The sequence below is a fragment of the Gracilinanus agilis genome, chromosome 3, assembly GCF_016433145.1.
Source record: "Gracilinanus agilis isolate LMUSP501 chromosome 3, AgileGrace, whole genome shotgun sequence".
In the NCBI taxonomy this organism is placed as follows: domain Eukaryota; kingdom Metazoa; phylum Chordata; class Mammalia; order Didelphimorphia; family Didelphidae; genus Gracilinanus; species Gracilinanus agilis.
This window is the reverse complement of record NC_058132.1, coordinates 679,544,493-679,561,063: the sequence shown is the minus strand read 5'-3', so window position 1 is coordinate 679,561,063 and position 16,571 is coordinate 679,544,493. Positions and strand designations below refer to the sequence as shown.

At 39.6% G+C, this 16,571-nt stretch overlaps 1 protein-coding gene across 1 annotated transcript in view; it reads left to right on the top strand.

Annotated features, from left to right (window-relative positions):
* PEX5L (peroxisomal biogenesis factor 5 like) overlaps window positions 1–16,186 on the top strand; it is a 200,657-nt gene extending 184,471 nt beyond the window's left edge. The window contains exons 8-12 of the mRNA XM_044669564.1: window positions 772–842; window positions 4,513–4,710; window positions 10,954–11,119; window positions 11,844–12,001; window positions 15,982–16,186. Of these exons, the coding sequence (XP_044525499.1) occupies window positions 772–842; window positions 4,513–4,710; window positions 10,954–11,119; window positions 11,844–12,001; window positions 15,982–16,186 (798 nt within the window). The remainder of the gene's footprint in view (window positions 1–771; window positions 843–4,512; window positions 4,711–10,953; window positions 11,120–11,843; window positions 12,002–15,981) is intronic.
* The last annotated feature ends 385 nt before the right edge of the window (window positions 16,187–16,571 follow it).

The window sequence follows — 16,571 nt, the reverse complement described above, 5'->3', positions numbered from 1 at the left end:
ACCTTGTCTAGACAAAGTCATCCACTACACCCCCAGCCATCATCAGTCATCTTGACCTTTCTCTTGCCACTAGACTTTGATGATTCTGGAAGAGATAATGAGGCTAGTGACTTTGCACAAGTCCACTTAAATCCAACTCATGTTCAAATCAAAAGGCATCACAGGTGATGTCATTTTGGTCCTCTTCAAGTATGAAAAACAACAACCAACCAACCAGTTTATCCACAGACAACACTAACAAGAGAGAAGGAACTGTAAATCTTTTCCAGGCACATGGCCCATGAGTGTTTCAATAGAAGCTGGATGAGTATTTAGACAGTGTGGGACAATGAAAAGGGCACTCAAGAGGTTCTGCTCAGGCAGCAGCTCTCAAGTCAAAGGTCCTATATTCAATCTTGCTTCAGATTCTTCCTCCCTGTATATCTTTGGACAAGTCACTTAATTGTTCTAGTTTTTCATTTCATCACCATACAAGTAGGTAGGACATTTGACTGCTGAGATCCCTACAATCCTGTCATAGAGGGCATTCCTACAGTGGGTAAAAGGTTAGACTATCTGACTCCCTAGATCTCCACCAACTCAAAGATTCTCCAAATCTAGGTCACAGGAAAATTTAAAGGAAGAGATAAGAGTCATCTCTCTCCCATCTTGCTTGAGTATCTTCACTGATCTAGGTCACTGAAAGTAGAGTGGACTAGAATTCCCATCACTGGAGGGCTGGGTTTTCCTTTGGTTTTCACTCCACATTGACATCAATTTTTGTCTTCACAGGCCTGGCAATTTCTGGGTGTAACCCAGGCAGAGAATGAGAATGAACAAGCTGCCATCGTCGCCCTCCAGAGGTAGATGAAGCTAATTGTAAACCAAGGACTCTGCAGGCTCTTACTAATGGATTCCTCCTATTTCTCTCTGATTTGTTCTGATATTTCCTTAATTAGATAAATGTTTAGACAGAGAGAGACAGAGACAGAGACAGAGTCAGAGACAGATAGACAGACAGAGAGACAAAGAGAGAGATAGATAGATGAATGGGTGGATAGATGGATAGATAGATGGATAGATAGATACATAGATAGATATAGATAGATAGATAGATAAATAGATAGATGATAGATAGATAGATAGATAGATAGATACTGATAGAGACTGAGATCTATAGATTAATAGATTTATAGATATGGATTTTTAATAGAGAACAGAAATGACACTTACCTGACACCCAAAGGATAGATCAAAAATCATGTTTTGTTTCCTATCTTTATAGGAAACAGCAATATTTTCATCCCCTACAAAGTAAGCCAAAGCCTTTTCCCAAAAAGGGGTGTCAGTGGGATGACAGCCATAAGGAACCCACAAAGAAAATATGACTTCATCTTTAAGTTCCCATTTTCTAGTTTCTAAAGAAGAAGATTGACTCTGATGTGTGGGAACCTGCATTCAAATCTCACCTCTGATGATCACTGATGATCACTGGACAAGTTACTTAACCTCTCTGGGCCTGAGTTTCCTCCTCTGTAAAATGAGAGATTTAGACTGGATGACCACTGAGTTCTATCTCTACAGTTATGGTGTTGTATAATCATGTGTCTGAATCCAGGCCTATGATTTCATAGCTATGGAAAACTTCTGGTGTGGAGATTCCCTGGACCAATGCAGGGCAGAAATTTCTCTGTATCTTCAGAACCTAGGATCATAGATGCAGAGCTGAAGGGTCTTTAAAGGTTATCTAGTAAAACCCTTTCATTTTTCAGATTAAAATAGTAAGACCCAGATCAAATAAGTGATATCCCCAAGGTCAAATAGCCAGTATGTGCCCGAGATAGGAAATGAATCTTGATCTCTAATTCAAAAACCAACTTTCCATCTATTATTCTAATTGTTTCTCATCTAAACACACATAGTTACATTGTGAGGAGTAGAAAATTATAATATGTATGCTTGCATGTATTTGCACTTATCTCTATTAATTCCCTCCTGAATGCTAACTCCTTTTGGTCCTTCAAGAAGGAATTTTCTGATCTGATTTTTAGGAATTTAGAAGTATAATTATCCCATGTATAAATACAGTATTTATGCCAAGACAGCAAGTTTTCCTTACACTCTTTACAACCCACTTCCTAATGCATTTATCTTTTATTATAAACCCCCAGACTGAATCCCCTAATTAGATTATCTACGCATGCGATTAGGTTAGTTATCTACACAGCCAAAGCAATGTATCCCCAAATCCACTAATGATTTGGCTTAATATGATCTGCCTGCTCAGTGCTCAGCACAGGACCATTCTCTACCACAGGAACCCAATAAATGTTTGTTGCTGTTGATGCTGATAATATTCAGAAACACAAAAACTTGTCTAGAAATAAAAATTCTTACCACTGCATCATGGCATCTACATGCAACCTTAAATAATTTGGTCATAGCACCAAGGCCAAGATAAATGTCCCAGGACAATAATCTAGATGCTTCCGAGCTTCTGGGTGGTCAGAATTGCCCTAGAACCATGGTGAACCTATGGCACGTGTGCCTGGGGGGGCTACTTTCCCCCACACATACTCCAAGCACTCCTGAGGACATTTTTCCCATCACCTGCCCCTCTGCCTAGCAGCCAATGGGAGTTCTTCTTTCCCTCCCTGTCTGGGGTAAGGAGGGAGGCCCACATGCAGTGTGAGGGTTGCAGTTTGAGCAGTCAGTCTCTAAAAGAGTCCCCATCACTGCCCTAGGAGATGATTAGAAATAGTCCTCCATGTATTGACATGCCTTTTTTAGATAGACTTAAAGAGGGGAAATGGCAAACTGAACAGAGACCTGCCCTAGGAGTCAGGAAGGCCAGAGTTCAAGTCTCTCCCCTGACACCTAATGTCTGTGGAGTCCTGGGAAAATCATTTAGCCTCTCCTTAATCCCAAGAGACTCTCTAAAGCTGTGGAAGTTGCCAAATAAGTGCCTATCTGCATTGGGAAAGGACCTTCCTTGCCAGGAACTCCATAGACTAATAAAATTATGAGTCTGGTTCAAAAAGAAAGACAGCAGGAGCAGCAGTGACTTGACATTCCTGCCAACTTTGACTAGGCATCTAATACCATGGGAATTTCCCAGTCTTGCCTGCAGAAATTGCCCAGGAATAGGTACCAGCTTGTATCTCTATTTGGCCAAATATATATTTAGATTCTGTGTGACTGGGCATCAATTAAAATGGCCACATTCCTTTCTTCTTAGAAAAACTACTGCATGACAGTGGACAATGGATCATCCATGCTCTAGCCCAACTTACTCCCATCTTTTAAAAGTTTAAGATTAGAGTGTGAAGAAAGCCAATGTGAAATTAAGAAGGTTGTGGTTAAGAACCCTAAAAAAAACCTCAAGTAAGTCCCAATTTCCAAATGGGCAAATATTCTATCCAGTTTGCCAGATGATAAAATCATCATCGTCATCGTCATCATAATCATAGCTAGCATTTATGTTACTTTAAGTTTTGCAAAGCACTTTATATATTTAAGGGTAGCTTGGGGGCACAGTGCCAGGCCTGGATTCAGGAAGATTCATCTTCCTGAGTTCAAATCTGACTGCAAACACTTACTAGCTATATGGTACTGGGAAAGTCACTTAATCTTATTTGCCTCAGTTTCCTCATATATCAAATGAGCTGGATAATGGCAAAAAAACATTCTAGTATCTCTACCAAGAAAACCCTAAAAGGGGTCAAAAGAGTTGAATATGAGTGAAAATGACTAAACAAAAAATTATATTGTCACATTTCAATTATATGATGGAAGTACTGTTATTATTTTTTATAAAACATCTACCTTCTCTCTTAAAATAAATACTAAGTATTTGATTCCAAGGCAGGAGAGTGGTAAAAGCTAGGCATTGGAGGTTAAGTGACTTGTTCATGGTCTTACAGATAGTGAGTGTTTGCATTCATATTTGAACCCAAGACCTCTCATTTTCAAGCCTGTTTCTTTGTCCACTGAGGCACCCAGCTGCCCTGGAAATATAATTATTATTCACATTTTATAAATGAAAAGACTTAAGTTGAGAGAGATAAGTCACTTGCCTGAGGTGATACAGGGAACAAATAAATGAATCAGGATTCAAACTAACCTTTACTGACTCCCAGTAGAGTGCTCTATCGCTGTCTCATACCTAGAGCTAGAATGGACCTCAAAGACTATCTAGTCTACTCTTCTCCCCCCATTTTTCTACAGAAGAAACAGAGGCTGCGGAGGAGGAAAGAGGGAGGGAATGGGAAGTGGAATGGATATCAAGTGACTTGTACAAAGTTGCACAGATAGTAAGGACCAACTGTAGGATATGAACTCAGATCTGAACTCAAGAGCCAGAGCACTTTCCCCTCTGCTATTCCTCACTCATCACTCCTCCAGAAGTTTGTCAACCTCAACAATGTAATTCAGATCAATTAGCAAAGCATTACCAGAATAATTGCTGGTCTCTGTGTTGTTAAAAAAAAGAACTCTAAAATAGCCTTTTTCCCCCTTTTTGCTTTCTCTCAGGTGCTTAGAATTACAGCCGAACAACCTCAAGGCTCTAATGGCCTTGGCTGTGAGTTATACCAATACTGGCCATCAACAAGATGCTTGCAGCACTCTGAAGAATTGGATTAGGCAAAATCCCAAATATAAATATTTAGTGAAGAACAAAAAGGCATCTCCAGGCCCAACCCGGAGGATGTCGAAGTCACCAGTCGACAGGTATCCTACTCAATATTATATTCAATTACTTAGCGCCTCTATTCACCTTGGGGTTGAATTGGGCAATCAACAAGCCTTTACTAATAGTCTACTCCATACCAGGCACTGTGCTACGAGCTGGGGAGACAAAGATAAAACTGAATCAGCCCCTGCCCTCGAGAAGTTTACATTCTTCTGGGTGAGACAGTATCTAAATATCCAGACAGATATAAAAATCCACACAAGGTAACAGAAGATAGGCATTAGGAGCTAGTGGGGAAGAGGGGATCCGGAGAAGTTTCATGCCATGGAAGCAGAGCTAAGTTTTTCCCAATTTACAGCTTTAGAATGGACTTTAGGAAAGTATCCTTCCAGAAAAGAATCTTCATAAGATAAAAAAATGATAAAATGTAACTGGATTGGAACTCAACTCACTCCAGCCCCGGTTCTGTTCACTGAGTCACCTAGCTGCCCCCAGATGTATTTCACATTATTTTCCTTTCATGCATTTTAGGTTTCAGCCAGACTTACCTGGTCTTTACTCCATCTTCTGCCCCTCTGTCTTTGCCTGGATTGTACCCCATCCCTGACATGTACCATTTCTTAGAATCCTTAGTTTCCTTCAAAATTTAATTTGGGTACCACCCCCAAAGGAAAGCCTTTCCTGACCCTCATGATTGTTCCTCATCTCTCTCTCCTCAAACAATTTCATATCTATATAAAGATCATAAATTATGATAAATCACAAATGTAGAGCTGGAAAGAACCTTAGAGAACATCTCTTGTACAATTCCCTCATTTTACATATAGGGAACTTGAGGAGTAAACAGGCAGATGACTTGTCTATGGTCACACAGTCAGTAAATAGCAGAAGCAGAATTTGAAACCCAAGTCTCCTCTCCCCAAACTCAGGGTTCTGCTAAGCTGTGTATTTCCTCATTAGAATGTAAGTTCCTCAAAGACAAAAACTGTCATTGTTTACCTATCCCCTATCACAGTGCCTAGCACAGAGCAGACTGGATAAAGTGTGTATACTAGATGAAATTGCATTGAACTTTCAAAAAAATGTGATCCACATTGAAAGTTCTGAGATGTCAATATGCTTACCATATTTTAAACTAAAGGCTTTGTCCTTTCAGTTTGCCTCAAGCAAAGCATAATTAATATCAATGCCTTGGATTTTACATTGTGGCAAAACCAGAAATGATCTCCTGAGGAACCTCAGCTTTTTGGAGTGTATTTGGAAATCAAATTTTATTTGGAAAATGAAAAACAAAACCTAAAACCTGCTAGTAGGATGGGGAAGCTTGGTGTGGAATTCCTCCACATTCCTTTGTTCTTAAGTCATTTTGCAACTGTGTCTGACTCTTCTTGACCCCATTTGAGGTCTTCTTGGCAAAGATACTGAAGTGGTTTGCCATTCCTTCTCCAGCTCATTTGACAGGTGAGGAAACTGAAGTAGAGGGTTAAGTAACTTGCCCAGGGTCACACAGCTAGTAAGTGTCTGAGGCCAGATTTGAATTTAGGAAGAGTCTTCTCCTGACTCCAAGCCTGGCACTCTATCCATTATGTCACCTACTTGGCTTGTAAAGATCTCAGCATGGGATCTATACATACAGGAATCAAAATATCTGGGTAAAAATCAACATGTATTTTGTAATATTTAAGGGTATCAATAGCATCATCCTGGTGAATTTCAATGAGCGTGCTCCAACTCATGCTTAACAGGGAAAAAAAAGAAGAGAGATTGCAGGGAGTCTAAAATGTAAAAATAAAACTTTTTCTTGGGAGTCATTGTCTGGGCAGATTAAATCCTACACACGCACTTTTATTTACTGCTGCACAGTAACTTTTTCCCCATCTATCTAACCTGGGCAGATGCTGAAGGATTACTCAGCAGTCTAAGTGGATTTTTGGTTTGAAGAAAGCAATACACAAATGTGAATGAAAGCCCAAGACCCCATTTTCAAGACACAAATGGAATTCTAGCTCAACTGACCAAATTCCTCCACCATCTACTCATTTTCTTGGGGGTAAATCTGCTGCATTTTTGTGTGTTTTCTTGACCCTATTTCCAGATGACCAAATTTTAAGATCAAATAGAAATGCTTCTTTCAGTACAATCTAAAATCTTTTTAAGAAAATGCACTTGTTGGGGGCAGCTGGATGGCTCAGGGGTTTGAAAGTCAGGCCCAGAGATGGGAGGTGCTGGGTTCAAATTTGCGCTCAGATACTTCCCAGCTAAGTGTCCCTGGGCTCATCAATTAACCCTCATTGCCTAGCCTTTACCCCTCTTCTACCTTAGAACCAATACATAGTATTGATTCTAAGACAGGAGGTAAGGGTTTTTTTAAAGAAAATAAAAGAAAATGCCCTGGTACAAACTATTTCTTGGATTCCACTTGTTGAGGATTCCACTTTTGACAACTAATGAAGAAACCTTCTTTCCTACAGTTTCCAAGTAACATGTGTGGAGAGAAATCCCCGAGCTTCTAATTTTTTTAAATGTCATTCTTGTTTTATTTTATAAATTGAAAGGAAGGAAGAATACAGTCTGATTATAGACAGTGGAATGTGGTTATGAAGTGGAGAGCTCTTCTGGAATTCCTGTGATATCAGAGAGAATAGAAAAAGTGAGAATAAGGAAATATAGTTCCAGTCGACCCTGCTTTGGCCAGACTACAAATGTAGGATCTGATGCTATTCTGGACATAAGATTTAAAGAAGGTCATTAATAAGCTAGGAAGAGTCTAAAGGTGGATCACCAAGATGGGAAAGTCTCCTGAACTTCTGGCATATGAGGATCATTTGAATGAAATTGGCATGTTTGGACTTAGTTTAAATTTTATCTAACATTGATAACTATCTTCAGGTATCTAAAGGATTGTTTTGTGGGAGACTACATTTCTGCTTGGTCCTGAAGTAGAAAGCCAAAAGCAATGGGTAGAAAGAGCTAAATTTAGGCTTGACAGCAAGAAAAATTTCCTAGTCAGGCTGTCCAAAAATGGAACAGTTTGTCTATGGAGATAGTGAGTACCCCATCATTGGAAGTATCTAAGCAAAGGCTGGAAGACCATTTGACAGGTATGTGGGTAGAAAGGATACCTTTCCACATATGGGTTGAGCTAGAGGGTTGAACTATGGAACTGAGATCCCATACAACCACCAAGGTCTCATACAACTCTGAAATAGAGTGAATCTATGGTTCTAGAATTATCTAAAGTTCTTGCCACCACCAACTCACCACTCGCTCAGTCTTGCTCCATTCCTGATCCTCTACAAAGACTTTTCATTCCAAGGTCACCAATATTTTCCCATTTGCTAAACCCAATGGACTACATCACAGTCCTAATACTCTTTGACCTTCTTGACAGTCTACCCTTCTTTGAATCTCGGGACACCTCCCTCTCCGTCCTTTAGTTATTTCTCTGACTGTCCGTTCCTTGTTTCTTTGATGAATCCATCTCTCTCTTCCCATCTCCTAAGTGTGTGCATCCCCCAAGATTCTGTTCTAGGTCTTCCCGATCAATAATCAATAATCATTTTGTTTCCATTCATTTTTTTTATTTTATATATAACTTGATATGTAACATAACAATAACATATACTTATAACAAGCATTTTGAAAGCACCCACCTACCATGTTGCCGCTTTCTCCTCTTAAGCCTGCTCAGCTGACTCCCAACTCCTTATTATCACTTGCCTGAACCTCTACAGATGCCTTTTAACTGGCTTCCAGTATTTCCCTTTTCCATATTCCTACCCGATCATTTTCCTCCTGTCAAGGTCTGATAACACCACTCATCTGCTCAATAGCCTCCAGTGGTTCCCTATTGCCTGTAGGATAAAATACAAACTCCTTAGCTTCTTGTCATTTGAAGTCCTCTGGAATTCACATAGGAAGGCAGCACAAGGAATAAAAGACCTGGAGTCAGAAAGAACTGAGTTCAAATCTGGATTTAGGCAGTTACAAGCTGTGTGACACTGAGCAAGTCACGTAATCTCTGTGTGACTCAGTTTCTCTACCTATAAAATAGACAATACTAACATCTACCTCCCAAGACTTTGTGAAGATAAAATGAGATCTTTGTGAAGTGCTTTACAAACCTTAAATCACTCTATAAAAGCCAGCTACATAACAGTTTTTATATATAGCAACCTATATGGGGCAGCTAGGTGGCTCAGTGGATAGAGTGCCAGGTCTGGAGCAAGGAAGACCTGAATGCAAATCTGGCCTCAAGCACTTACTAGCTATGTGACCCTGGACTAGCCAGTTTCCTAACCATGAAATTATAGAGAAGGAAATGGCAAAACCACTCTTTGCCAAGAGAACCCCCAAAGGGGCAGTTGGGTAGCTCAATGGATAAAGCAGCAGACCTGGAGTTGGAAGACCCTGCATTCAAATCTAGCCTCAGACAGTTTATATCTGTGTGACCCTGGACAAGTCACTTAACCCCATTTGTTTAAACCTTACCATTCTTCTGCCTCAGAACCAATACTTGTATCAATTCTAAGACAGAAAGTAAGAGTTAAAAAAAAAAAAGAAAAAGAAAACCTCAAATAGGATCATGAAGAATCAGCCACAACCGTACAATGATTGAATTCTAGCTTCACTCTGTCTCCCCAGTCTTATTTCAGTGTTTCCCTTTACAGTCTTCACACCTAGACCAAACTGAACCTTCCCTGTCCCTACTCATTAACATACGCCATCCTTTCTCCATGCCTCAGATGAACTCCCCCATCCACCATCTTTGTCCATTAAGATCCTTCTCTTCCTACAATGTCCTCTGCTTCTCTGATTGCCCAATAAGAAGTAATTCCTTTTTGTCTCAAAGCATTCTGGTTAAGTTTGCTACATATTAATCATAGCCTAACAAAATAGTGTTATTCATACGTGTTTCTTCCACCCTACAATTTTTAGCACCTTTTATGGTGCCTGACACATAACAGACAATTAATAAATCCTTGTTGATTGATTGATCCCAGATTCTCAATTCCATGAGGATGACAACTGTCTTTTTTATCTTAATTTCCCCAGCACAGTGCTTACTAATCCCTAAAAGGTATTTAATGTGTTCAATTCAGTTGAATTAATTTCGACCACTGTTTTGAGTAGTCCATTCCACATAGCATTGAAGGAAAGCCAATTTCTACTTCAGCAGCTCAAGGAGTAAAGGAGGTGTGGTTGACAACAATTTATCTGAAAAAGATCCAGGAGTCTTAATGGAATGCAAGCTCAGTATGTATTAGCAATGTTATATGGTGGCCAAAAAATTAGTGAAATCTTGGGCTGAATGAAAAATGGCAGTATGTCCAGGAATAGGGATGTCAAAACTCAACACTACTCTTCCTTGTCAAAACACTTCTGGAGTATTGTGATCAATTCTCAGCAATGAATTTTTAAGAAAGACATTGATAAGAAGAAGATTATCCAGAGGTGGGAAGTCAGGATAGTGCAGACTTGAGTTTATGTCATATGAGGACTAGTGGATAGAACTGGAAATGTTTAATCTGGATCAGAGAAGACATGGAGGGCTCATGAGATATGTTCAGATATTTGAAGGGCTATCATGTGGGTAAAGGTATTAGACTTATTCTGTTTGTTCCAGGAATGCAGAATTAGGAACAGTGGGTGGAAGTTACAAAGTGGAAAATTTTTTTCTTGATGTCAGGAAAAATCTGTAGTATTCACAGTGGTATGGTTGAACAAGCTAGGTGACACGGTGACTAGAGTGCCAGTCCTGGAACCAGGAAGATCTGCATTCAAATCTGGCCTCAGACAGTTCCTAGTTGCATGAACCTGAGCAAGTCACTTAATCCCAATTGCCTAGCCCTTGACTTTCAGACTTAGAGTTGTTACTAAGACAAAATATAAGGGTTTTAAAAAAAGAGGGATGGTCTACCTTGGGATGTAGTAGAGTCCCTGTCAGTAGCCTGGATCGATACTTTTTGCTTATGCAATAAAGAGAGTTCTTATCCAAGTAATGCTTGGACCAAGTGGTTGCCTATTGCCAAGAGGACAAAATAAAATAATGCCCCTTCCAACTCTGAAATTCTCAGTTCCTGGATTTTGAGACATCCTCACCTTCCTAATGGAACCCCCAGTTTTGTGGGTCTAATATAGACAGAAGACTTTTCACTGTGACCAATGATAAAAATAATGTCTGACATTTATAACCTGATTCAAAGTTTGACAAGCATTTTACAAACCTAAGGTGGAGCATTCTGAAGACCTGAGTAATTTGTGCTTGACTGTACCCCCAGTTCGGTCCTGGAAGGAGTGAAAGAGCTGTATCTGGAGGCTGCCCACCAGAATGGAGAGATGATCGACCCTGACCTGCAGACAGGCCTTGGGGTGCTGTTCCACTTGAGTGGAGAATTCAGTCGAGCAATAGATGCATTTAATGCTGCCTTAACAGTTCGGCCAGAGGCAAGTGCAATATGGTTTCCTGCTCATTGGCTCTCCAACGTTCTGAGAGCAGGAATTATGTGTTAATTTGTCTTTGCCCCTTTCTGCCCTACCCCATCCCAATCCTCCACCTCTGTGCAAGGACTGTTTCACATTTTTCTTTGGGTCATCAAGGCCTAGCATAGTGCCTGGCACACAGTGGGTCCACAATAGGTGCTAGTTAATTGATTTGTATCCCAGGCCCTGGCATATAGTAGATAGTAAATGTTAGCTGATTGATTTGTAGCTCAAGTTCCTAGCACCTAGTAGGTACTTAAAAGGTATTTGATTAATGAAATTACATTACAATAATTAAATTTTCTCGGGCTAAATTCCCTCCACATACATATTTAGTGGCTTAAAATGGTCAGCATTAATGAGGTGCTACTTTGGCCACTAATATTTTAATTCCTTTAAAAGAATAGGGAGAAAAGGGTTATTTTAATGCCTAAAATAGAAGTGTTCATTGAAAGAAATTTCCAATGAAAAGAGGATTTATGCATGTCAAGTTTTGGACACTGGTAGATAAATGGAAGAAAGGTTCGTGGTTTTCCCTAATCCCATTGTGTCACACCACTATGGTCCATGCAAACTAGCTCTAGATAAACTTTTATGACTCTTCATTATTCTAAGGGGAAAAAAGAGAATGGTTTCCTCTATCACTCTGACTCATACCAATATTAGAAACATCTCACTTCATTGTTAGGACTATTCATTATGGAACCGCCTTGGCGCCACATTGGCCAATGGAGACCGCAGTGAGGAAGCGGTTGAAGCCTATACGCGAGCTCTGGAAATCCAGCCTGGCTTCATCAGGTCCAGGTACAACTTGGGAATCAGCTGCATCAACCTGGGAGCTTACAGGTAACTCATGAAAACAAGCTGAATGTATCTACCAAGTAGGGCAAACCAACCCAGAGGATTCCCAGAATTCTCATCTATGAGGCTGTATCTACTTAAAAGCTCAAAACTTCTAATTTTATAGATTTTTTATTGATCCCCACCCCCGATTCCCATTGGGAAATAGGGTTCATGATTTCAACATGGAAGGGATAGAGACTTGTAGACTATTCAGAAGCATGATTCCTGTATATCATGAAAACCTTCTTAAAGAAAAGAGAAGGGAGGCACTGGACATGACAGACACTAAACATCTTTAAACTGTGGGTATTATTTCAGACTCAACTATTTGCATTCAGGCAGATTATTGATTTGTAAGAGAGCAAAGATCAAAATCCAAAATCAGCTAGATGGATGAAGATGAAAAGAATACAAAGCATGTGACTATAGCAGCTCCAAATCGACCCATTTAAATAAGACATTGACTTTGAAAAATGGATAATGGACCAAAGCAAGGATAGTCTTTGACATTCTTGATTTCTTAAAGGAGTTTAACTGATGCCAAACAATTGCCCCAAAAGGAAGTCATTTGTCTGTTTCCTTCTAGCAATACTTTATGATTATAAGTTATAGATGAATAAGAACTTTCTGCATCTGTTGAATTTCCACACCAGAGTTCTAGATAATAATGAAATCACAAACCTGGATCCAAAAGCATGGATGTATATATGTATATAGTTGTAAGAGAGAGATATAGAGACAGAGGCAGAAAGCATGATGTAGTGAATAGAAAGCTATTCTCCTACTCTCTCATCTGACCATGAGACCCTGAGCAAGTCACCTAAACTCTAAATTATCTAAGTCTCTAAGACTGCATATATATATATATATATATACATATATATAAAATCATAGCAAGTGTATTTGTAAAAGAGGGAGAGAGAGGAGACAGACAGAAAGATAGATGTATAGATAGATAGATAGATAGATAGATAGATAGATAGATAGAGAGATAGAGAGATAGAAATTGAGAGAGAGAGAATTTTAAAGGTTAAAAGATGATATGTTGGGCTGCTAAACAATGATAAATGGAAAAAGAACTTAAAATGTGCAGTATCATTGTTTCCTCTTATAAAATTGTTATTTCTAAAAGCTCATACTTTTCGTCCAGATTATTTTCAAGTATCATAATGATAGACATTTTCCTACAGATGTTATTCCATAAATGTTTAATGTCATAGAGAAGGAGTAGGGTGGGAGAAATGAAGGAAATATACTTAGTAAATAGAAAAATTTCAGTTTTTGTTCTCTAACAGGAAAAAAATCCTTCCCACAATTTTAGTCAAGCAGATGCCTCCAAAGAATGTATACAGCACATAGAATCCTAGAGTTATAATTAAAAGGGACTGCAGAAGTCATCTAATCCAAATGACTTATTTTAACAATGAGGAAATCATAGCTGAGGGAGGTTGTGATTTGGCCAAGGTTATGTAGGTGATACGGGTTGGAGGCAGGATTTGAACTCAAGTTATCAGACACCAAAGTCATTTTACCACACTGTGTAAAATTATCTCTGCTCTTTAAAATGGAGTAGCCCCCAAAATGTGAGTTGTTGTTGAAAGAAAAAAAATACTCCCTCCTGGGGACATAATGGGAAGCACAAAGAATTTCCACTCAACAAACACGAATTAAACTGAAGCTGAATTTCTAACACATTAAAAAGCATGGCAACAAGTGTCTCATAATGGCAACTGTTGTGTGTGTCCATAAAGAATGTTGCCTCTCAATCCTGTCCAAAGATAGCCCACCCCCAGACTTTTACTGCGGGTGTCATCTACAGTGATGGAGAAGGAATATATTGGCCTATGACCTTAGGCATGCTTAAGTCTAGGTCTTAGCCAAGCTGTTCTAACATTCCTTAGGTCAAGCATTAGTGGTAGCCCTTCCCATGAAGTCATGGACAGCCCACCTTCTATTTTACTAATATATAGCTCTTGAAGTGATACTGAGCACTAAGCCACTTTTTCCATCTTGAAGAGGCTACAAAATAAAAGGGAAAGGCTACTCAACCCCAAGATCTTTGTCTAAACCTCTAAAACCTTGAACTCACCCTCTTCCCAGCAATCAATCAATCAATCAACATGCATTTATTGTGTTCAAAGTCAACCTTTTCCTTCTCCATCTTGGGGAGATGAAAGTCAAAGCAGAAATCTCAGTATCAGCTGCCTTTGTACAAGGATGAAAAGCAGGTTAATTGATGGATTTGGGGCTGGGGGCAGGAGACAAAAGGAGAATAACCCCTGTTGTTGAGGAACTTGCATCCTTTTGGGTGAGTCAACATATATCTATACAGATAAAGACAAGACAAATGCACATTAGTGAATCCAAGGGCAAGCTGGTGGGGCTCAAAGAAGACTTAATGTAGATGGTAGTACTTGAACTGAATTTTGAAGAAAAGTAAATAAAGTTAGAGGTGAAGAGAAACCAGACCTAGAGAATAATTGGCACAAAGGCATGGAGATGGGAAATAGAGTTTTGTGTTTAAGGAATGGCAAGAAGCTTAGTTTGGCTGCACTGAGGCTGGAAAGGCAGATTGGAACCAGGTTGTGAAGATCTTTAAATGCCAGTGCTGCATTGTGCATTGGTCTATCTCCATGTCCCTTCCTCCCCATTTCTTTGACTGAGGGAAATCCTAGAATCCTTGATTCACAGTACTATGAAAGAAGATTCATTTTGTGGTGGAAAGGGCCTTCCTCTTGCCAATCCCAGCTCACTGCTAATCCTCCCATGTATTCTCAGGCGAGTCATTCCCCCCTCTAGGCCTAATCTGAAAATGATGGAATTGCATTTAGTTAGTTGATTTTGGCTAAGTCACCTCTCCTCTCTAGAACACTTCTGTAAAAATGATGCAACTGGACTAGGCGATCTAGGGACAGTGGGATTTGGAATTGGAAGAGATATTAGAAAACATAAATTCCTGAAGCCATGTGCCACAGGTTCTGAAAGCCAACTTCATGTTTATATCCATCTCTGGAAATATTAATGATACTAAATATTCAAATTCAATTTTATGAAAAATTTTAGTGACCTAAATAGTGCAAGGCTAGGTATCAAAGAGAATATAATGAAAAACTGCCATACTTCCTGCCCTCTAATTTAGTAGCATCATAACTTTAGAGCAAGGTGGGACCTGAGCAGTTATCTAATCCAAACTTCTAATTTAGCAAGTGAGGAAACTGAGGATCAGGGAAGTTAAGTTCCTTGCTCAAGACCACTCAACTAATGAGTATCTGGAGAGAAATTTTAATCCAGACTTTCCTAACTCCAGTTCAACTCCTCTATATATTCTACACTACCTCTCTATAAGCAAGGAGCAGAAGGGAAGAAAAGAAAATGTGCCTACTATATATCAGCTTTTAAGTGTTATATATATATCAACTCATTTAATCATCACAGCAACCTTGTGAAATAGGTGCTAGTATTATCTCCATTTTGCAAATAAAGAAACTGAGGCAGGTTGGGGGTAAGTGACTTGCCCAAGGTTACATAATTAATAAATGTCTGTGGCAAGATTTGAACTCAAGCCTTCCTGACTTCAGGCTGGATGCTCTGTCTGCTGTACTACCAGCTGCCTCCTCATAAGCTAAATTAAGTTCCCATAAACTAATTAAGAGAAGATTCATTCATGAGTCCACTAATAGCAGGGCTGGATAAAGATGTGGGGAGGAATTAGTCGCATCCATGACTGAGTCAAATTTTTTCTCCCACACTTCCTCTCTCACATACCACACACACCAAGGAAAGAGTCTTAAAATGTGCATTTCTGATTCCACTGTAATTACACTCAAATTTTTGAAAAGAATAATATGTTAGTAGCAGAAAATTGTCACTCTGTGGGGAGGTGGTTTGTGCTTCAATAACAAGAACTTTGACTGCAAAACATAACATGAATCTATTGGGAAAATGTTACCTTTTCTCAACGTCTGCTTTTTCTTCCTCCTTAGGGAAGCCGTCAGCAATTTCCTCACTGCCCTGAGTTTGCAAAGAAAGAGTAGGAACCAACAGCAAGTTCCCCATCCAGCTATTTCTGGCAACATCTGGGCTGCCCTCAGGATTGCCCTCTCCATGATGGACCAGCCAGAGCTATTTCAGGCAGCTAACCTAGGGGACTTGGATGTTCTTCTAAGAGCTTTTAACCTGGATCCATGAGGAAGAGATGATTCCGTCACCTACCCGGCCACTGGAAAAAAATCATTGTAATGTCATGCAAAATGCTAAAACTATTTTATTAAGAATTTCAAAAGGAAAATCAGATATTCAAAAGACCACAGAAATGCCACCCAAGGGAACCCCTCCCAATGCTGCCCAATTTCCGTCCAAGTTCAAAAGCACAAAACATTGTACATAGTGTCGTTTGGATTGAAAATAAGACTGGAAAGAAATGAGATCAACCGAGAAGAAGATGGCCAGCTGAAGAACACTGGCTCTCAAAAATTAAGAGTGTGTTTGTTGTAAGACACGGATGCCAGCTTTTGGGTCGCTGTTTGTCCAAGGACCCATGGAAAAGAAAGCATCGTCTCTGGTCATGGAATGC